General features: G+C 38.2%; 2 protein-coding genes across 2 annotated transcripts; one reads left to right on the top strand and one right to left on the bottom strand.

Annotated features, from left to right (window-relative positions):
• Nucleotides 1-1,310: 1,310 nt before the first annotated feature.
• LOC134679991 (uncharacterized) lies at nucleotides 1,311-5,602 on the top strand. The gene is made up of 5 exons (XM_063538959.1): nucleotides 1,311-1,497; nucleotides 3,469-3,615; nucleotides 3,968-4,060; nucleotides 4,503-4,719; nucleotides 5,262-5,602. The coding sequence occupies exons 1-5, from the start codon at nucleotides 1,428-1,430 to the stop codon at nucleotides 5,518-5,520; spliced, it is 786 nt and encodes a 261-aa protein (XP_063395029.1). The 5' UTR covers nucleotides 1,311-1,427; the 3' UTR covers nucleotides 5,521-5,602.
• A 147-nt stretch (nucleotides 5,603-5,749) lies between these two features.
• On the bottom strand, nucleotides 5,750-23,550 carry LOC134679987 (pancreatic lipase-related protein 2-like). The gene is made up of 7 exons (XM_063538954.1): nucleotides 23,462-23,550; nucleotides 23,070-23,238; nucleotides 21,541-21,692; nucleotides 7,981-8,079; nucleotides 7,226-7,372; nucleotides 6,302-6,635; nucleotides 5,750-5,869 (listed from the first exon to the last, which is right to left on the bottom strand). Exons 1-7 carry the CDS (start codon nucleotides 23,541-23,543, stop codon nucleotides 5,812-5,814), a joined length of 1,041 nt encoding a protein of 346 aa, XP_063395024.1. The 5' UTR covers nucleotides 23,544-23,550; the 3' UTR covers nucleotides 5,750-5,811.
• Between the last annotated feature and the right edge of the window lie 63 nt (nucleotides 23,551-23,613).

Below are 23,613 nucleotides of genomic sequence, written 5' to 3'. Positions count from 1 at the left end.
GGATTTCTCCCAATAAAATATATGTAGATATAGGAACTGTAAAAAAACACATCCAAATTATAAATTATAGGTCTTCTGTTGAGGATTAGCTATGGACTGGTTGGAGGAAAATGTAATAACGTACATAAACTAGTTTTAGCCCCAAAACTCAGATACCTTCTAGTATGTGGAAATCACCGCGTAACTTCTTTATTTACCATGCGCCTAAGAAAAGTAGTAGACATACTCGTATACATAATTGTATAATTTTGGATGTAAGCTTAATTATTGGAAAATCTTGAATAAAATTATCATTTTTTTTCTACGAAGTAAGCTGATTGCGTGCCGATGAGAACTATAATTAGATTATAATTTTGATTTTGTAGTCATGGCAGATTTATGTTTAAAACATCGTCACCTAACAACAGTGTTATTGTAGGTACCCTACAATAATACGAGCGATTAGACACACTGTGCTGTGCTATCGCACAGGTGGCTATTATGGCTATGTGTGGCCAGTGATCGGACGTTGACCTCGATGTGGGGCAGTGGGCCGTACTGCACTGGACGTGCAGCGGCATGCAACTCGGAAACAATCGGGCCTTCTTCAAACTAATGGTATCTACGTGGCTAATTAAGGGGCCAGGAGAAAGCTGGGAGGAATAATCAATAGAGAATGACTGAGTAAATGTTAGTATGAGGTTTAATCGCATAAAATTGCTCTAACAATTATACAATTTTTATCTGATAAAAATTATTATCCATGGTTGGTTAAAGTAAACCTCCGCCTAATAAAATATTAATTTTGTTAATTACTAATTTTACCATAATGAGCTGTTAGGGAATAATTACACAGATCTTCAAAGATTTTTTTTTCACTCCCGTTAATAATATGTATGTATGATGTGTTAAATAGTGAATTAATTAGGTTAAAAAAGGAGCATACGTTTATGCGGATAAGGGTTCTATCAGAAACAGGGTCTAAACTTTAAAGCCCTTAAAACTTTGTGTAAGTCCAGTGGATACGCGTGGCGTGGCCCTAAATGCCGTATTATTAAGTTTCACTAAATACTTAATCTATATTTTCTTTGTTCACTCGAACGTAAAACATAATAGCACCCCAAAATAGAATTATTTACATAATTACGTAATTTAAAAGTTACCTACTCGTGGGTAACCAACCCAAACATTTACGTAAACGAGGCATAATCCGACCGCTTTCTCGATGCATCTCACCGGTGCATGTCATTATATATTGCTTTATGCTTTATTTAAATTTCACCTTCTATTGTGAGGTGAAACGGGCTGGAGCGAGATCGGAGGAAAGCAGTGTTCGCTCGGCGTCGGCGACGACCGCCTCTTTCAATCCTACCGCTCACGAAGCCTACTTACAGGCGCAAGATTGAAAAAATCGTATTCATAATTCCTGATTAGGTACATTAGTCGATATGTCGGTCAAAGTTACTCTCGCGCTGGTTCTAACGATAGCCGCAGTGGCACGCTCGGCGAGCATTTTAGGTGAGTACTTTGTTTGATTAGTAAGTACTTAGCGTTCGCGACGCGTCGGCGGAATGATGCGATGAGTTAACTACATATAAGTAGATGCTTAATGAGAAAGCGTGAAGTGAAATTCTGTATGCACATATGTAGTTTAACGGAGTTCGTACTATTGAATAATGGTTTGATGATGACTTTGATTTCTTGTACGTGAATCTAAATATATATGAACTTGTTGGTAAACATACGTTTTAATATGCTATGTTTGGCAATCAATTCCTTCTATTTTCATTGAACAAAATATTGTCTGCTTTCTAATTAACTTAAGTATTATATAAATAATGTTATAACGTTTATTTTCTAGTTGATGCTCGTGGCATCCTTACCTACTGACTATAATTATTTGGTTAATGAATATATAGTAAATTAATTACAGCAAAAAATTACCTAATATACCTTGACTACCTACCGATATGTTACGTATGATATAATTAAGAAAGCGTTAAGTTTCATGCTTTATAAACATTACTTTCAGACCAAGTTTACACAGGTAATGTATTAATCGAATGCGTACCTACCTTACAGTAACATTAATTAGCATACCTACCTAATGTCGTGAATATTTATTAAATGTTAATATTAATATATAATACACCTAAATAACTACTATTGAATTCAAATGAAACATTCTAGATCATCGCCATAAAGTCTGGCTATCTAAAGTTACACATATGAAATGTATTCATGTGGCAAAATCTATTCAACATATTACATATTCCTTGTGTATAATGTAGTCTAATATCAAATATTATGCAGGCAGTTACGTTATACATATTTTAGGATAGGTAGTTACACAGTTATATGAATCGTTACAGTTGTTACACAACTAACAACACCATGACCAGCATCACAACACGCACAAAAAACAATGGCCACTTTCATCAACCTTCATAATAGACACAAAACGAAACCCAAGCGCGGGTGAAAGTAGAAACTGCATGCGTGAAAGTGACCACTAAATATGCAAGTAATTTTGGACGTGTAAGAACTACGGATTGTACAAAATTGTGAAATAGTTTGTAATGGGTGCTTTATTTATGAGTCTATTGATAGATACTTTGAGTCGTGCTTACTACGTGACTACAATTTATGAGCTATTTTTTTTAGAATAGCTAAAGGGAAACCGTACAGGTGTGTTCTAACCGTATTCTAAACTTTAAGTATTTTGAAAATCTTATTAAACTACATCCGTAGCAAAAATGCACACGGCCCGCCTGATGGTAAGCGGTCACCGTACCATATGGATGCCTGTAACTCTCTTAACTCATTTAGTTTATTTAAGCAATTTTAGTAATATAACGTCTAAATTTTAACGACGCTTCTGACAAAAGATAAAAGTAAAATTTAAAAAAGGAAAGTATTAAATGTGAACAGGTTGCCTAAATATTTAACTTTGAATATTATTAAAACCTCATATTTAATTACACAAATGGGCCTACCGCGATATGTTTTCATTTTACCTTAAATTAAATTAAATTTTTACTGGGACGTCAGTCTTTCCGTGACCACAGCTGCTGGCGCTGCTGCACTCAACTGAAACGTCGGAATTTAATGTAGAAATAATAAAAGTGTATCGCGGTAGACCCATTTATGTAATTAAATATGTGTACAAAACGCGAGAGTTTAAAGTGTTATATTAAAAACTCATTGAAATATCAATATATTGAAACTTTAAGTCCATGGGGTCCCAGCGCGCATAAGTTGTTCGCAGAAATCGCGAAGCGTCTGGTTGACGTAACTGCGGTGACCGAAGAGCTGGCGGCTACCTCGCACAACGTATCATCATTGCGATACAGCGGGAAAATGCCGCCAGCATCCTTGGTACAATGCCTCAGGGGCCTACTTTAGATTTAAGCTAGTAATTAATTTCGTTTAGTAGTACCACTGTACCTATATATATTGTATGAAAACTCATTCTCAATTTATAAACAGATTTCATAGACAAAGACGTAGCTAAAAGGCTGATCGACACGCCCGAGGTCCGCAACGAGCAACCGAACCGTAACTGCATGTGCAAGGGCCCGGCGTGCGTGTGCTGCGTCGACTTCAACATGACTCTCGTGGACTTGGGAGGACCAGGTACCTAGAGTTAGACCAAGACTGCAGCGATTTTTTAAAGCTTTGCTCTTAAAGGCGACTCCAGTTATTAACCCTTTAACTGCCAGAGTCTGATATATAAGACATTACAAGTCAAAGATCTGATTTGGTTTTTACAGCACATTTATAACTCCCGTAACTATGCCAACCTTACTCTGCGTGGTACAATTACTGTCGGTGGCGACACGAGCACGCTCGATCAAAAATTGCTGGCGGTTAAAAGGTTAAATGCTCTAAGTTCTGAACTGCATTTTGTTATTCTAAGCCACAAATAATTATAAAAATAAGAGTAAATATTAGCAAGCAAATAACTTTCATCATTTCTGAATTTCAGGGTGTGTCCACATGAAGTACGTGTCTCCAGAGGAAGGATTTTCAGTCAACGTTTCTTATGGCAAAAATCTTATCCACAGCTCGAAAATTCAAGGTACCTAAACATGAAACATTAATTAGTTTCTTCTTCTTGATCATTGTTGCTTTTGATGAGATTGACATTTGTTATTAGGTGGAAAATGAAAACAAATTGTCCCTTTAAATACCTTAAACATTTTTAAATGACTTTATTACATCTTTTATTTTCTTTTTGTCTTTGTACTAAGTATAAGAAATTTTCCTGGGGGCGTAATAACCATGGCGACCATCGTTAATCTTTAACGCCAGTTGAAAAGTTAAAAATAATACGGAATAACAGTTTTTGAACGAATAGGCACGTGGAAGAATAGAATAGAATATCATTATTTATTTCGTAAGCAGAAACAAACGAGCCATTACATAATATAAAAAACATAGAAAAAGATCATCAGCAAGGTCATTCCTAAACATTGTTTTTGCGTTACCTCACTATTATATTATATTTTTTTATTTCTCAGGAGCTAACCCCGCTCCAATCTGCTTGGAAGTATTCGGCAAATTCGCCCAAGTCTGCGCGAAGTTCAGTGACCTGGCGCCCACGGCCGACGGTCTGCGGGGCTGCTTGGAACTAGAGCCCCGGCTGTTAGGGGAGACGCAGCTGGAGTTCCCCATCGGTTGCTTCAAGTCTACTGCTGGAGGAATGGAGATGGAAGACCCGCCAGCTGAGACCGAAGAGTAAGTTTTTGAAATTTGCTCGTTGATTTTTCTTTAATCAATGGCATGTTTTCATTTTATCAATGACAATTACTGAAATTATGATGTACCTAATGTACCTATTGACATTACCTTCACTATTGACACTACCGTTTCCTATAAACTTTTGGGACATTTTGGGAAATTATGTGGTGGAAGTTGTTCAGCTTCATGTACTTTACCAGCATACCAATTTTTATAGGAATCTAAGATTTGATCGAAATGTACAAACTTTTTGAGAAATGCTCATTTATACTAGGTATACAATTTTTTTTTGCGAATCTGTTCGGGACCAACTACGTTCAGTTCAATTAAACGAAAAGTCAAAAATTATTGTCAAAGTTGGACATTCTAAACAAAGCCCTATAAGAGACTCAACAATACATTTTAAGTGATGTCAGCGTCACGTGTTCTAACAATGTTCGTCGCGTGTTCTAATTACCTGTGGTGATATAATTTTTCATTAACATGGTGAATAATATAAAATTTATAATATTTACTTAGAAATATTTATTCATTTCCAGGACCACCGAACAAAATACCGAAGAGAATACCGAAGAAACCGGCGGTTTCGATGCTGAAACCTTCCTACTCGGTGTCTATCAAACCGCTGAGCAGGGCGTCGCCTTCCTTAGCAGCATCCTAGACCTGCCCAACAAGCTGAACGCCACCAGAACTACCACCACCTCTACCACCACTACTCAAAAACCAGAAGAAACCAGCCCTGCTGAGGCTTCTCAAAGAAGAGCCCCCAAAAACCTAAAACACCCCAACCAACTGTGATATCCAGTTATGACAAACGAATGATCGTATTGTTTATTTCAAACAAAATACGATCGCTCGGGTATTAATTAAGAATGCATTATCAACTCAGTCCTATTTTATTTTAATACTAAGTACAAAACAGCATTTTTGATGTTCGCTTTTCGCACAAGGAAAAAAGCTTCCGAACTGCAAGGTTTCCTATTTATTATTACTATTAATATTAAGAGTTTTATTAATAAAATAAATGTTGTAGGTTTCGTATTTATTTGTATTTGTTTTGAAAAGGTTATTGACCGTACAATTTTGTTTTTATCCTTGAGAAAACGGGGGAGCAGCATTCGTTTCAAGCAGGTACACACCCGTAGATCTGAAAAAAATAATGAGATTATTCACTCATATAAGTACGTACAATCCCTTAAACATATTATGCTCGGGTATTATGCATATGATTTATTTTTATTTTCTATTCATTCCAGACTATTAACATGTAGACACCAATAATTTTATCAAAATACGTAGGTGTGAGTTTAGAAATCGCTGGCCCAATATTACAGGGTTCCATGTTTCACTATTATCGAACTGAATGAACATTATCATAGTGACATTAGAGGTAAGTCGGATTTCAATTATCTTGAAAATGTAACCCATGTTACACTTTACAATATTGAGCCAGCGAAATGCTTCCAAGCATGGCCAATCGGTTCCATTTCTCTAAATTAGACTTATTGGTTACAATATCAATTCCATTTTCCTATTTCGGACACTTTTGGGAAATAAGATGGAGAACATTAAGCCTTACCCAATTTTTGGCCTCAAACCGCCCATCTGTAAACGTAGAGGCAACAAGTTACACTGTTGTAAAAGTGCAGCCAAGTAGTTGATGCATTGTCTTCCAGTGAAGCCTTCACTGACCACGGACTCTGCGAAGTAGTGTATGGCTCTCTCGTGGTCGCAGGCATGGGAGCTGCAGCCAGGCATGGATTCGCCGCCGTTAGGGTAGAAGTCCACTTGAGCTAAGCTGGATAGGTAGCCGTTGATTCCGCAGTTAGTGTGGATGACTTCTGTGTAGATGGCATCAGTTTCTTGGAAGCGGTCTGGGTGGTTTATCCAGCCGACGAGAGATGGATCCAGACCTGGCAAAGGACAATAGATTACTTAACGAGATATAATTTGTATGGAAGGACAAATAAGTTTTGGTCCTGTCATCGATGTGCGAGAGTCACTGATCTGCACCGAAAATGCTATAAATTTTAGACATCGTAAAATTTATAGCATTTTCGGTGCAGGGGAGTGATGTTAACGGAATTTGTATAAACAATTTCAACTCTAATGATTAATTAATTACGTTAATATTAACCTTAATTTACCATTTCAGTTGGAATTATCTATACCGATTCCGTTAACACCACTTCGCTGCGCAAAAAATGCTATAAAATGTACTATGTCTGCTGATTATAAACATGATTTGTTAAAAAAGAGATGTGTAATTTATAATTTACAGTAACTTCAAAAAATTCCATAGTTATTATATCTGAACTGCCGTGAGTCATACTGGCACAAAAATAAAATAGGAATTCGATACACGCTACGGTATATGACTTTAGTAAGTAAGTACGTAAGTTAAAAAGTTTTCAGTATATTTTTTTAGGAATGTTAAAATAATGTAAGCACAAAAGTCAGGGACTGTCTTCTACAAATGGGTGATCTTTATAATTTTACTAACCAGTGACATAGGCAACAGTTCCTCCCAAAGTCCTGCCAACAACTCCAGCCTGGTGCCCGCCCATACCATGCCCCACGATATGGTACTGCACATTGCTAGAGAACGTCTCCTGGTTGAGCCAGTTGATAAACGCAGCTACAGCGCGACCTATACATATAAAATTTACTTTGTATTCATTGGTATTAAGGTTAATTTTAATACATTTATGTTGATATAAAAATATACAGGGTGACTTCAAATTGGTAATACAAAATCAATGTTTTACACAGATCTTCCCTAAACTAAGCCCCTCAATTAAGTGTCTTGCTTTTAAAATAATCAAAAATATTTTTTATTTTTATTTTAAGTTATCCCATTTTTTAAGCTTTACGTGGTTATCCTAACATTATGATTAACAAAGAAGCTTAAAGAATTACAAATGAACACTGTCCTCTTTGGTTACCTGCCACAGTGTTTATGAAGTAAACGTGTTTAGATTAGTAATTGTCACTTGTCAAAGAAAATAAGATTAACATGTCGGGATGTCGGGTAGCCACACTTCGGGACTTTAATTATTTGTTTTATTAGAAAATTTGCGATGATTAAATACAGCTAATTTTAACAACGGGGTTAATGTAATATGCTATTTAGCATTAACTTAGCCGCAATCAAAGTGTTTTGTATTACCAATTTGAAGCCACTCTGTATATGACTGCAATATTACTTGAAAGCTCAATTTAGCATTTTAAATTCAAATGAAACTGCTCTTATCTTACCTGAGGCAATCGCGTTGTCGATGGCAGATGCGAAGAGACCGCTGGTGCCAGCGCTCCAGTCCACGACGATCACATTCACATCCTCGGCGGTGAGGAAAGCTAAAAGACAATAGTAGATTGTTAATCAAGGGTGGAAAGTGATCCAATTCACCCGAGATATTTTGGCGCTCGAACGAAGAGAGAGCGCCAATAGTTCGAGGGTGAGATGGTTACTTTTACCCGAGTTAAACACTCTACTTTTAATTTCGACTATGAGGAAAGTCAAACACAATAAATGTATGTTGATTATTGGTAATATTATCATTACTGTTCCGTAGAGGAACAGATTAGTATTAATCAATTTCTATGCATATTTAAATAGGTATTTTTCTTATACATACAAAGCAACACAATTAGTAAAGAATATATTTTCGTGTACTTTGTAGCTAGATATTTTGAACTGGCAACTGCATTTATCTCAAAGCCCTTACTTCCGGCGCGACCTACCACCGCGCCACCTAGCGAGGATATAAAAAAAACTTCTCCTGCCGTTAAACCCAATGGCCGCGAGTGCGCCGCGCTCCGATTAAAATAATTCATATCCCGAGTCCCGTCGCTGCGATTTAAGTGAAAATCAACCAGAGACTTATTAGTGACCCAGTGCCCCCTATGGATATATGCAGCTGTCGATAAAGCAGAGACTTTCCAAATCATCATACATAGACCACCACGCGGTCTGCTAAGGTGCTACTGGATTTATGTAAGTCGCTCTCAATTTATCTCGGCTACATAATTTTTTGATCCGTTCGATCCGGATTTTTCTTTCTCTGGTTGTGTTGCTCTTGTATTTTGCTATTTTTGCGGTATTTCGTACCCAGTTTTTCGTTTAGACACGTTTGTAGTTCAATTTAGTATTGTCATTGCCGCCATCTTTGTCTCGCAAAATGGTTCCTAACCCTACAGACGGCAATACTGAAGCCGACACATCGTGTATTACACAAGACATATTCGAACGAGATCTAATTATCGACGAATTAAAGAGAACATTACAGTTCGCAGCGACAAATACAGATCAATTTCGTTCAAGAACTACAGATTTAACAGTGCATCAGCGAAAATTTACTAAGATTCAAACTAAAATCGAAAAAGCGTTAATTAAATTGCAAAGCTTCAACAAAGAAGCCAATATTAAGATTCGTAACGATTTTAACGATTTGTATTACGCGATAGTTACACATTTAAATAACCTAAAGGAGGTAGACGTAGAAAGGCGTCGCGCGAGCCGCGCGCTTACCCCCAACGAAACGCTTAGTACCGATCGTCGAAATTTACCTAAATTATCGCTTCCCGAATATCACGGCGAACCGACTGGTTGGCCTGCCTTTTTCGATTTATTTCAATCGCTGGTACACAATAACAATGCCTACACGGATGCGGAGAAGTTTAGGTATTTGCTCCTTTCAGTCAAAAACGAGCCACATAATTTAATTAAATGGATTCCCATAACGGAAAGTAATTATACAATTGCGCTCGATATTCTAAAGTCCCGTTATGACAATAAACGCATTATCGCATCACAACATCTGGATAAGTTGTTCGATATAGATATTTGTTCCGCGCGATCAGCTGTTGCTATGCGAAATTTGTTTAATGTTTATCACGAAAACATAAAGGCGCTGGAAGTAATGGAATTTCCGGTTAAGGAATGGGACTTCGTTCTGTTAAATTTATTATTACGTAAGATTCCCGTGAATACGCGAAAAGAATATGAACGTTCCTTAACCAACCCGGGCGAAATACCTAAAGTTCAAGGCCTAATTGCTTTCCTCGAACGCGAACTTTCAGCGGAACAGATGATTTCAGTTTCCAATACACAGTCCACTCGAAACAATTCCTTAAGTAGTAAAAATAACACAAATATAAATTCGAATCAAATAACACCCAAGCGTGTTTTTGCAACAAGTACGGCGTCAGCCCAAAGTCGACCTTACGACGATACAAATAAGGTTCGGTCTTGCTTGAAGTGTAAAGGAATGCACTCCCTTAATAAATGTTTAGAATTTTTAGACCTATCGGTGAAAGATAGATTTGCATTTGTGAAAATAAACAATGTATGTTACAATTGTTTATGCCCCGGGCACGACTTAAGGAATTGTAAATCCAGTTTCAAGTGTCGTAAGCATAGATATAAACTATGGATGAGCGCATGCATACGAATTGCCCGTTGCGATCTTCATGTCAGCAAAAAAGCGCCATCTGTTACACACTGCGTACAACTACGTGAGCTCGACTCTCGCGATAACTTTGTACGGGCGTACAAGGCTTGTTAAGTTTATTCGCGGTTTATATCAGAAGAGCGTCGATTAAGTTTATGGTTAATCAAAATTATTTGTTGTATTTGTTGGCGTTGTTTGATATCCGTGTCGTCGACACTGACGCTCCTTCTTACCTCTCAAGACCCGTGACATATTATCTGTACTAAAATCAGCTGAAGACGAAAAACAGAGAAAATATTCCACGGCCTGTGAAATGCGACATGCAACTTTCACACCACTTGTAACATCTGTTGACAGCGTCTATGCACCCCAAATGTCCTCCGTTATAAAACATATGGCAGAAACCATATCTCAACGTTGGAACCGATCTCTAAGTACTGTACTGGGCTGGCTGAGATGCAGGATCAGTAACGCCGTTATACGTGCCACCACCATGTGCATCCGAGGCACACGCCACCGGTTTAAGTCCCCCGCCAGGTGGCTTGGGTTCGACGACGGTGCCGCCCTTCCACACATCGACTGAAACCCCTTTTCTACCCTACCTACATATGTCTTAACCTAACCCTTTGCCTATGTATTACTTATGATTCTCGTAATAAATGCTTTAGTTAACATATTTATTGTATTAAAATGGGCGAACTTATCCTTATAAGTTTCCGTTCTTCTACGTTATTTCGTGATGTCATTATCGTCTCAGGCGGCAATGCAATATTTTAAACATTCGCGCAGTACGGTGTGCCGTCCTGTGTAAGCCGGCTCTGTCAAGGTCGACAATTTGGCCGAGCTACTAGCTACAGCAGTACAGTTCGATAAGTACCTCCCGAGCTTTCGCGAGTAAAATGCGGCGAACAACTATTTCTGTTAGTTTCTTGCTTGCAAAACAGGTAGAGTAAAAAAGAAGGAAACAGCAATACAAACTAACTATTTTGGCTCAGTGATCCAAAGAGAATCTTGGCCTCCGAAACGAGAGCGTGCCACCTGTCCACAAATATGATGCAAAAATATAAGTAGGTAATGGAAAGTATTAAATACAGCGATGTGAATTAATCGGTGTTTGAAAATGCGCGCTTTGTTTCTAGCGCTCACCTGTTAATTTTTTTTGAGTTTTACCTACAGTTAATTAAAAACTTATACCTGACAAGAATCAATATACTAGGTACCTAAGTCAACGAATAAAACAATAACAAATACTTGATCTTGTTATTTCGAATGTTTTTAATAATTATGTAAAAGAAACGGGAACAAACTCTGTAAGACAGACAATAGGTACTTTAATTTCGGTAATTATATCCGGTAGGTAATCAACTAATCATATTTAAGTAGATTTACCTATACAAATCACGCAGTATGCATTTCTACTTCATAATAACTTCCAAAGAGAAATGACGTCCTTACAAGGTTAATGCATTAGCGCTATGACGTACGAGCGAACATCAGTTGCTCGTGAGAATGAAATAAAATTATCGTTTAAAATTGGTTTTAAGCAATAAATAAACCTAATTGGAAATTACTTACCGATGATATGAGATCCCATTTTTTTTCTTATACTTCCTATAATGGTTTTTGCACCCTTTTACAACGCAATAAGGCATTTTTGTGTTATGCTGCGTGACAACTTTCTACTGCGCAATTCGCCACACGACTGAGCGCCGGGGTGTGATAAATGCAAATATCACACCCATGTAGCGGCCCCCTTTTTAGTGCTCGTTAGCCGCGTCCTTACGAAGTAATATATATGTCCATGGTCGTAAGTGCAATAAACGACACCATACTGGGCAAACAAAATCCAATCATTCCGTTAGAGGCGTCTATTCTGGCGAAGTTAACCCGTCAAATGCCTAGTGTACCACTAGCACCTCTCGCTGATTGGCCTCATTTGCAGGGACTCGCTTTAGCCGACCCTGAATTTCATAAACCTCAGCCGGTCGACATGATACTCGGCGAGGACATTTTCATGGATATTGTTCGCGATGGCATTGTCAGAGGTAAACCTGGCACGCCCACCGCAATTAACAGTGTATTTGGTTATTTGCTAGGAGGTAAAGTGAACTTTACTTTCGATGTTTCGACTCCACGCCATACTTGCTTTACGTCGTTTGACAACGACAATCTTCAGAAGTTTTGGGAGCTGGAGTCAGTACCAGAGATGCGGAGTTACACTCCCGAAGAAAAGCTATGCGAATCCTTTTTCCAAAAGACGCATACGCGTGATGAAACAGGGCGATACATGGTCGCTCTGCCATTCAAGCCCGATGCACCGCCGCTAGGTGAGTCTCGGCAAATTGCCCTAGCACGATTCCATAAATTGGAATACCGTCTAGAACGTAACCCCCAGTTGAAGGCGGATTACCACGCTTGCCTCCAGGAGTACGTGGATCTCAACCACATGGAGCTCGCGGACGATAACCCCCCCGCTGGCGCGAGTTATTACCTACCTCACCATTGTGTGTCAAAAATTTCCGAAACTACACGCACGCACGTAGTCTACGACGCTGGGTGTCGCACGACAAGTGGACACTCGTTAAATGACGTTTTGTTAACAGGTCCTAAGTTACACTTAGACATTGTTGACGTTCTTCTAAAATTCCGAGTGCATAACATTGCATTTTGTTCCGACATCAAACAGATGTATCGCAATATTCTTGTGCGTGAAAGTGATAGGGATTTTCAGCGCATCCTTTGGCGCCAATCGCCCGAGGAGCCTCTGCGCGACTATAGGCTTCGTACCGTTACATTCGGTATAAGTAGTTCCCCTTATCTCGCCTTGCGCACAATTAAACAGCTAGCTCACGACGAAGCTGAGCGTTTCCCGCGCGCCTCACCAGTGTTACTAACTGACGTCTTTGTCGACGATGTGGTAACCGGTGCAGATACCACAGCCGAGGCCCTCGCTCTGCAGCAGGAGCTGATAGGTATTTGTGCCACGGCCGGGTTCGAATTACGTAAATGGCAAAGTAACTCGCCAGCTATTCTCGCTGTTACGCGATCCCCAGATTCTCATGGTGAGCGGCGCGAAAATGTTCATTTTGCCGAAATGGAAAATGACAAAGGGGTCAAAGTCCTTGGACTTCAATGGAATCCGGGATCAGACTCATTTAGTTTCAAAGTACAAAGTACTTCTCGGGCCTGTACGAAGCGGGCTATTCTCTCGGAAATTGCAAAAATTTACGACCCACTCGGGTTATTATCTCCGGTGACATTGTTTGCCAAACATTTAATTCAATTGCTATGGTTAGCAAAAGTTCCTTGGGACTCAGAAGCCCCTATTGATATAGTTAACTCGTGGACGAGTTTTGTTAGCGAGCTCCCGCTCTTATCTCAAGTTTCATTTCCTCGTCATATTTTTAATACTGACGACTTCGATTCAATCGAAATTCACGGATTTGCAGATGCAAGTCAAATTGCGTATGCCGCATGTGTTTATATACGTCTTACGGACAATACCGGTAAGGTTCAAACTTATTTAGTCATAGCTCGAACCCGCGTAGCTCCACTTCGGATTCAAATTCAAATTCAAATTCAATTTCTTTAATGTCAAAATAACACATGTCAAACAAAATCACAATAGAACTACAAAATATACAACTAACATTAAACACTCAACTATTACAAAACACTAACACTAAAATAAACACACATAACCAGATCAAGGAAAGAAGAAGAAATCATTAAAACTTATACATTACAAATGTCATTATTTACGAAATTATTTAATGTTAAATTTACTGTAGAATTCCTTAACCGTAAAAAATGCCTTATCAATTAAATAGGCTTTCAACTTCTCAACAAACAGGTCATAAGAAGCCGCCTCTTTAATCTCACGGCTCAGGCTGTTAAAGATTTTAATTCCAACTACCCCCAATGAGTTGGATGTTTTCGCAAGCCTAACAAAGACAGACTTAATGTCCCTATCAGTTCTCCTTTGTTCAGGTCGACGCATCACATATTCACTTTTGTGTTTATACATGTACTTTGCCACTTCTAAAATATATAACGAGGGCACCGTTAGTATTTTTAATTCGCGGAAATATTCTTTAGTCGGAGTAAATGGCGGCACCCCAGATAACATTCTAACAGCCCTCTTTTGTAGCAAAAATACTCTGTCCCTATCGGCTGCCAGCCCCCAAAGGTCAATACCGTACGCTAATATTGAGTTCACATACGCATAATATGCCATACGGAGATTCTTACATGATAGTGCAGGAGCAAGCCGAGACAGTGCAAACGACGCTTTAGTAAGTCTACTGGTAAGTGCATCAATATGTTTGTCCCATTTCAAGCCACAGTCAAATACGAAACCAAGAAACCGCGTGTTCTGCACCTGTGGCAGTGTAGTATTATTTACCGTTATGCCAAGGGGGGTCGGATATAGTCCTCTTAGCCAGAAATGCATTATAGATGTCTTGTTTAAGTTAATCAAAAACCCATTTACTTGGAACCAGCTTGTCAATTTTACTAATGTATATAAAATGTTCTCTTTTAGTTCATCGAAGGTATCACCAGTAATGATGGCACATCCATCATCAGCAAACATTATAAAATCGCCATCTTGAAATAAACTAATGAGGTCGTTAATCATCACCAAGAAAAGGAAATTTCCAACCGCTGAACCCTGAGGGACAGAACAGTCATCAAGGGTCCTCATCTCAGATTTAGTTGCCCCCCCATCAACGGACACAACCTGTTCCCTGCCCTTCAAAAACGATTTAATAAAATTTAGAAGACTACCTTGTACACCGTACCTTTGCAACTTATGTAATAATAATCCGTGATCAACTGAATCAAACGCACGTGACAAGTCACAAAAAACTGCTGCAACCATTCGCCTTACAATTCCGAAAATGGAATTAATGGGATGCGTGATCCTGTCAAAGTTGATAGAAAGAGTAATGCGCATTTACGGTGATCGCATTCGCCCCGATCAAGTGTACGCGTGGTCAGATAGTTCCGTCGCGCTCGCGTGGCTTAAGTCACCCCCGCACGAATGGAAAACGTTTGTCTCTAATCGCACCAGTGAGATTTTGTCCCGTGTCCCGGCGAGCTGCTGGCGTCACGTCCCGTCAGCTGACAACAGCGCTGACCCGGCGTCGCGCGGTCTGTTGCCCGCCGCGCTCGTACAAAATGACTTGTGGTTCCATGGTCCCACATGGCTCCAACAAAGTCACGACTCCTGGCCTATACAAAAACCGGTAGTAAACACAGCGGAGGAAAAACGTAATAAAATTGAATCAACAAATATTAATTGCGCATGTGTGTCCACATTGCCTACTTCCCCGGATGATGATACTCTTATTACGCGATTTTCGTCGCTAGGTAAATTAGTTCGCGTCACGGCATTAATATTTCGTTTTTACAACAAATGTAGAAAACATAACCAAACGCTCCCTGAGTACATCACCGTACCAGAGTACCACTTTGCATTAAAGCGACTTATAATGATTACGCAACAACAAGTGTTTGAAGACGACTTTAAAAATATTTCGTCAAATAAATACCCTTCGTTACGTTTGCGGCGTCTCGCGCCTATTCTAGATAGTGAGGGATTATTACGCGTCGGCGGACGTATTCATAAATCGATTTTACCTTATGAGTCAAAACATCAATTAATTTTACCTAAACGACATCCTCTTACAAATCTTATTATTGACGATGCTCACATACACGAATTGCATGCCGGTCCGCAGTGCGTGCAAAACTCGATCTTACAGCGATATTGGATTATTTCGGGTCGCGACATTGTACGTCTACGCGTGCATCGTTGTATTCCATGTTTTCGCGCACGCCCCCCTCGCGTGCAACCTCGCATGGGCATGCTTCCCTCGGTTCGCTTGCGCCCCGCGCGCGTATTTAGTAAAACTTCGTGCGATTTTTGCGGGCCATTCTACGTTCGCGCTAATAAGGTTCGTAATGCAAAAATAATAAAATGTTATGTTGCAGTTTTCGTATGTATGAGCGTTAAGGCTGTACATCTTGAGTTAGTTTCCGAACTTTCCACAGAAGGTTTTTTAGCTGCGTTGCGTCGTTTCACGTCCCGCCGAGGATATTGTACAGATATATATACCGATTGCGGACGTAACTTTGTTGGTTGTAATAATTATCTTAAAGAATTATACACGTTCTTACGTAACGATTCGGTCATGAGCGCTCTCAACCAACAAACCTTAAAACAAGGATTAACTTGGCATTTTCAGCCACCGTATGCTAGCCATTTCGGTGGACTATTCGAAGCGGCTGTTAAGAGTTTCAAAACCCATTTATATCGCGTAATAGGTACACAGACGCAAACATATGATTCTATGCACACGCTGACCTGTCAAATCGAGGCGGTACTTAACAGTCGTCCTCTCTGCGTGTTAAGTTCAGACTCTTCCGATCCGTTGCCTCTTACGCCGGCTCATTTCTTAATCGGCGAGCCCTTAACGGCCCTACCGGACGTTTCTTTGATCGACAAAAACCCTAGTCGTCTTACACGCTGGCGCTGGGTACAACAAGCTGTCCAGCATTTCTGGCGTAGATGGAGTCGTGAATATCTCCATCAACTGCAACAGAGTACAAAGTGGCTTCAAGATCGCGGTCCCGCCATCCGTGAAGGCACTGTTGTTGTGGTATGCGATGACCACTTGCCGCCGCTACAGTGGAAACTCGCGCGCGTTCATGCTGTCCATCCGGGCACTGATCAAGTTATTCGCGTCGTAACTTTAAAAAGTGGGAACACCTTGTTCAAAAGACCCGTAGTTAAGGTCTGTCCCTTACCCTTAGAATAATTCCTACAATCGTTACGACTCTTAATGTTAGCATTTAAGTTAGGTATAAGTTTCTTATCTTGTTGAGCTTTCGCGTGTTCTTTTAAAAGACACTACGTGCTTTTAAGGTGAGCGGCATGTTCCGTAGAGGAACAGATTAGTATTAATCAATTTCTATGCATATTTAAATAGGTATTTTTCTTATACATACAAAGCAACACAATTAGTAAAGAATATATTTTCGTGTACTTTGTAGCTAGATATTTTGAACTGGCAACTGCATTTATCTCAAAGCCCTTACTTCCGGCGCGACCTACCACCGCGCCACCTAGCGAGGATATAAAAAAAACTTCTCCTGCCGTTAAACCCAATGGCCGCGAGTGCGCCGCGCTCCGATTAAAATAATTCATATCCCGAGTCCCGTCGCTGCGATTTAAGTGAAAATCAACCAGAGACTTATTAGTGACCCAGTGCCCCCTATGGATATATGCAGCTGTCGATAAAGCAGAGACTTTCCAAATCATCATACATAGACCACCACGCGGTCTGCTAAGGTGCTACTGGATTTATGTAAGTCGCTCTCAATTTATCTCGGCTACAATTACATTACATTCATTCATTTAGTTTCACTTTTTTAAGGCCGTTTCAAATACATCCCAATTTAAGATAGGATTGTCTATGGTTTTCGATTTTTTTTCGATCAAAATGTAAACGTCACCAATTTCAGTCATGCGGAAGCTAATATAAGAGCTTTCAACTGAATAATATGCTGTTGCTCGAAGTAAAATTAAAAAAAAAAACTTTTCATATCTCATGCTCTGAAAGTGGGTCGTTGTTGTTCTAAAAGGTGCGCAGAAAGTGATACGTTTATGCTCTAGTGCAGAAAAGTGGTGTACTCCTCTGCGTCCCCGTCTCACGAACAACTGGGTGGAAACAAAATGGAAAAATAGTGTCTTTATTTCCTCGCCTGGAACAATTGGTATTTGTTTAATTTTACTAATCCCACGTTGATCCTTTTTTTATAAAAAAATATGTAAGTGAATTGTTAAAAACAAATTATTCTTGATTTTTTTTCGTTGAATTCTATTTATAAGTAGTAACAGCACCAGTCATGGGACATTTAAGAGGAAATTTGGAGTATTTATGATATTTCCCGTATACATGTAAATGGTCTACCGCTTAGCGTGTTAAAAAATGAAAGTCCTATCCATCTTTCATGTTTTAGGCATGTTGTATCAAAGATACTGCAATTAGTTTCTGTGGAAACTTCTGTGGAAAAAAGCATAGTTTTAATTTGTTAAATATGTGTATTTAACAAATTAAAACTATGCTTTTTTTCTCCAGTCATGGACACCAAAGCTCCAGTAATGGGCCCCCGGTAATGGACGTTGATCCAGTAATGGGCCCCCTATAATGGACATTGCTCTATCAGTATAAAATATTGAAATGGGGAATAAGTTACGGCAAAAAAATCAATTTTTGGTATAAGCTTTTATCGCTGAATGTATTTTTCTTTCCACAGCCAATTATTATTGTATTAGATCCATCGAGACAATTCTAATATACCCAAACACAATTAGTTAGGGTTTATTGCAATAAAGTTCCCATGGCCACCTCCTGTCTCCATCATCAGATTAGGTCCATGTTATCATAATATTGCATTATCATCTGATTTGCATACTTAATTACGTACTACTTACACAAAATTTCAACTGAATCGGAAATCGAAAAGTGGCTCAAATTCAGCTACCAAGATTTGACCCACACTAACTAACAGGGCAAGTTAAATAAAAGTTTGGAAAAACGATATTAATTTATCCGAAGTCCGAGAATACCTCCTGATTGACATATTTCGTAACTACATTTTACTTCTGTATTGTTTAAACATGAAATTATGGCACGGCAAGCATTATTCTGTCAATTGTCCCATCATAGGAGGTACGCAGTTTTACAGCTCCTATAATGGGTTTACTAACGAATGGGCCAAAATCGTTTCCCAAAGTATCACATCCCAAACTATGTTTCCCAAATTATCATTTCCCAAAAAAATGTTTGGCAAAACAACTTATCGCAAATTTTCAGTTAGCAATAGTCTTTTTTGGCAAGTTATTGTTTAGCAAATAATTACTTGGACAAGTTTCATTTTACCAAATATTATTTAGTCAAATGTATCATTAAGCATAACTTACATGTCCCAAAATATTGCATGGCATACAATTTACATACCAATAAAGTGGAGGCTGCAGAATTTTATTTGTCTAGTATTTAACTGATCATTACATATACATAGTAAAATGTAACGTCAAAAAAAAACATTCTTACTGCCAAAAATATCTAGTAAATGATCACTAAAATTAAAACTCCATTTTAATGTAAAATGACAACCAAATTTGTTACATCTTGCTATTCTATTAAAGCAAATAACACCAAAGTAATCATTGTAACCCAAAAATAGTAAATAACCACCAATATTCAAACCACATTTTAGTTTAAAATGTCATGCAATTTTTTTACATCTCGTTATTCTATTAAATTAATTAATCCACTTCGATGACCTTTTTTTAGTACATAGAATTTCGTTTCTGTAAGGACCGCAGTTCTAACTTAACCTAACCCACTTTTCTAATAGCATTTCGATTCTGTGAGGGTGACAGTTCTAACCTAACCTAACCCACTTTTCTGATAGCGGTTCCGTTTTGTGAGGATCGCAGTTCAAACCTAACCCAACCCACCCAAATTACGTAGAATTTAACGTACCAATTATAACATAACAAAAAGTACTTTCAATAGAGATGCCTATTTGTCAAATTTGCGAAGTGACAATTTTGACCAAACATCTTTTTGGAATATAATATTAGACAATAAAAAACGTTTGCTAAATAAGTTTTTGTCCTAATAACATTTGACAAAGTAAAATCATGCCAAATGATAATTTGACCAAATAAATTATATGCGAAGTGTAACTTTGCTAAAGGTTCCTTTGGGAAATGAAACTATTGCGATAAGTTTGTTGGGAAGTGAAATTTGGCGAAATGTATTTGGCCGAAACGAAAGTACACCCCTATAATGGGATTGGGCCAAATACCACTATTTTTTTACATCTGTGGAGTCACAACATAGTGTGTAGTATACCTTATCTCATGGTGAATGCAATTAACAAAACACATTCTAGTTTTCATCAAGTATTAATTGAATGAAATTTAATAAATTAACGCACCTCTCTTAGCGAAGTTGTTAAGAATTCGTAGTGGTTTTTTTTTTCAGTGACACGACAACTTTTGGGTTGACGCCAATTTCTTAAAAAGCAACCAAATTTACTAAAATTTCAAACTGAAACAGCTCTAGGACTCCTATTTATGATAATATACAGCCAGTGTTTATAAACTACTTTTAGATACTTATTTTAGAGGAAGTATGTTTTTTTGTCCCATTACTGGTTCCACGTCCATTATAGGGTATACTACTATACTCGATTTCAAAAGGCGGGAACCAAAAGGAATACACCAAAAATATTTTTTAAACCTTACACTTGCGTAAATGAGCAAAGGCAGAATCTTATACAGCCACAGTTAAACGTTTGTACGATATTAAATTGATTTTTAAAGTTATTTAGCACTATCATGAAAATAAAATACAAGATAAAAATTACTTATATTATTAATTAAATTGTTATTTAATATTTAAAATACTTTTATTATGTTATTACGTTGTGAGGCGCACCAAGGTCGCGGTGCGGTCCGGTAGTCTATTGCGGCTTTTAGAACGAAAAAGTATAAAATTAAAAAGTAAGAGGCAATCCCGCTAATTTTCATACTATAATGACCAAATCATTTTAAAATTACTGCAGTTTGTTAAAAAATGTGTGTTTTCGTAAATATTGCAATCGATTTTCGCTATGGGTTATTAATCTTCACACACGTAAAGTCTCCGATTGCAAGTAAGTCCTAAGGAAAATAAATCATGGCCGTAGATCTATTAGGTAATTACTTCCATTACTGATTTTGCGAAATTGCCTTGTCTTGTTTGGTTTCCTCGCATTCGATATGAAAAGTAGAGTGTTTAACTCGGGTGAAAGGCACCATTTCTGTCTCGGACTATTGGTGCTCTCACTGCGTTCGAGCGCCAAACTACCTCGACAGAAATGGGTGCCTTTCAACCCTTGGTTAACAATCTACTATTCCACCTTTCTGTTCGGAAAGGTGAACTTTCCGAACAGGAGAGATGAAAAATATTTTTAACGGGCAAATACAAATCTTAACAAACTATTGGTATAAATTGGTATTTATATGTAAGGTTTTTTTTATATACTTACTTGCATATTGCTGTTTGGTGAGGGTCAATCGGTCCTCGCTAGGAGTACGGGCAGCCGTAAGTTACATAGGTACCAATAATACTTTCATTTTTATACTACCTACGAGTATTAGTGTAGCATAGTGGAAAACAAAGTGATCCTATAGGGGTTCCATTTTTCCTTTTGAGGTAAGGAACCTACTACTACGTATATGGAGTACAAACAGCAGGAGTACATACGTAGTACAGTTTATAGTAGATTTTTTACATACCAGGTACAAGATTGGTGACAAAAGGCGAGGCAACGTCACCATCCCTCCAGCCATGAATAAGTATGATGGTCCTCCGCGCGTTGCTGAAGTTAGTCTGCTGCAGCAGAGCCGCGTTGTTCATCAGCAAGGGCTGACTCACTGACGGGTTGTCCCTGGAAATATTTACTGAATATTTAATTAGCCGTCAAATTTTTGGCCTGAGGCGTAAATATGACGTTTTTGCTTCCTATGTAGCCCACAAGATGGCAGACTATGCACAATGCTATGCTCAAAACGTACCTACAAGAACGATAGATGGTAGCACTTGCTATGGCAATGTACATGTGCATAAATGCACATATGTTTCCGATTCAGGCCACAAGATGGCAGACCCTCCAACGTGCACGGTCCCTATAATGACATGTACTGGGACAGCGAACACTCGGACGTCTAAATTTTTCAGCAGCGCCATCTAGTGAATTTAAAGTGCCACTAATGAACCACCAAACTGTGCATAAGCATTCAACTTCATTCCTTCGCATTTATATATTTTCTTATTTTTACATGTTCTTCCTTTTAAATTCAAGGATTATTGACGTGGATTACGTAAACGAAAAGATAATCCGTTATCAAAGTTAAGCCGGACTTACAGGATTAAAAAGTTACCTACTTATTTATAGGTAGTGAGAATTGTGCATTAACAGTAATTTTATAGTAGGATAGATCAAATTCATATCTGTATGAACGTAATGCAACGCACTGATGATAAACATATATTAAACTTACCACGCAATAGAATAAAGATTATAATACAGGGTGGAAAGATAAGTCGGGCCCTGGAGGGAAACTACCTTAAATCCTTAAAATGGCTCATTTTACTTAAAGGAGACATCCCTTTATTTTTAAAAATAAACAAAACTGCATTCATATATTTTTTTAAACTCGTTTGCCTCGCCCGGGACTCGAACTGACTAAAAATTCAAAAAAATAAAAACTCGCAATATTATTCTACTAGTCGATACAGTTAATGTTAATGATAACATTTCTCCAAGAAACATTTGGTCTTACACTCGTCTGTCGTACAAAATATCCATAAAATCTAATATTTAGTACTTAAGATTTTTTTAGACAAGCTAAATTGAAGAAAAAAAGAAAAATACTTTGAATGCAGTTTTCTTTCTTTTTAAAAATAAAGGAATGTCTGCTTTAAGTAAAATGAGGCAGCTTAAGGATTTAAGGTAGTTTCCCTCCAGGGCCCGACTTATCTTTCCACCCTGTATAATGAACACAAAACAAACTGCGTGAGGCTCTCGAGAAATTAGGTAGAGTCAGTTTAAGCTAACTCTGGGCCGATTTCGATAACACAGAGTGTGGAAGTGTTATCATATTTAAACGTCAAACTTCTATAAAATAACACTTGCATCAAATACGGTGCAGATATAGCTTAGCCTGACTCTACCTAACACAGAAATTAAAAGGACTTATTCCGGAAATACAATGTAAGTAATCGTATTTCTTGTTGAGCGATTATGATTATACAGTTTACTGACCTGGTGAATAGATGGTACACATTGGATGCCAAAGGATCGAATCGAGCAACATCTATAATGTCATCAAGGGTCATCCACATGTCCACAAGGTGGTAGTTTCCTGCCGAATCCCGCGCATGCTGGTACCGGAGATCATCCAACTTCCTCAAGATAGGTTTCGGCGGCAGAGCTGTAAAATAAAGAGGTTGAAATTTTGCCTACAATTATCGTTATAGACATATAAATAGCGTTATATAAAATAGCGTTAGATGTAACTTACGATATGATCAGCTAAATATCTATACGAGTCAATACGGGTAAGACAGGTCCACATTAGGGCATGTTTACACTTACCCGTATTGACTTTATAATATTTTAATATGTTATAAAATAGATAATGATATATCAATTACCAGCGCCTAACCCAAATAGACAGACGAGAAGGATAGGAGCGCGTCTCAGCATTGTGTTCATACACGGAATGCGTGCAAGCATCTAAATTGTTATAATTAATACATTCTTAACAGATTATAAGCCATTTCACCATCATAATTATCATAAATCA

Source organism: Cydia fagiglandana, chromosome 3 (genome assembly GCF_963556715.1).
Source record: "Cydia fagiglandana chromosome 3, ilCydFagi1.1, whole genome shotgun sequence".
In the NCBI taxonomy this organism is placed as follows: domain Eukaryota; kingdom Metazoa; phylum Arthropoda; class Insecta; order Lepidoptera; family Tortricidae; genus Cydia; species Cydia fagiglandana.
This window is presented reverse-complemented; position numbering and strand designations above follow the sequence as displayed.

Coding starts and splice junctions, on each gene's coding strand:
- LOC134679991 (XM_063538959.1), top strand. CDS start 1,428: ATGTCGGTCAAAGTTACTCTCGCGCTGGTTCTAACGATAGCCGCAGTG. Junction 3,616..3,967: donor CGTGGACTTGGGAGGACCAG/GTACCTAGAGTT, acceptor TCTGAATTTCAG/GGTGTGTCCACATGAAGTAC. Junction 4,061..4,502: donor CCACAGCTCGAAAATTCAAG/GTACCTAAACAT, acceptor TTTATTTCTCAG/GAGCTAACCCCGCTCCAATC.
- LOC134679987 (XM_063538954.1), bottom strand. CDS start 23,543: ATGCTTGCACGCATTCCGTGTATGAACACAATGCTGAGACGCGCTCCT. Junction 23,239..23,461: donor TCTATTTGGGTTAGGCGCTG/GTAATTGATATA, acceptor TTTATTTTACAG/CTCTGCCGCCGAAACCTATC. Junction 21,693..23,069: donor GTGTACCATCTATTCACCAG/GTCAGTAAACTG, acceptor AAATATTTCCAG/GGACAACCCGTCAGTGAGTC.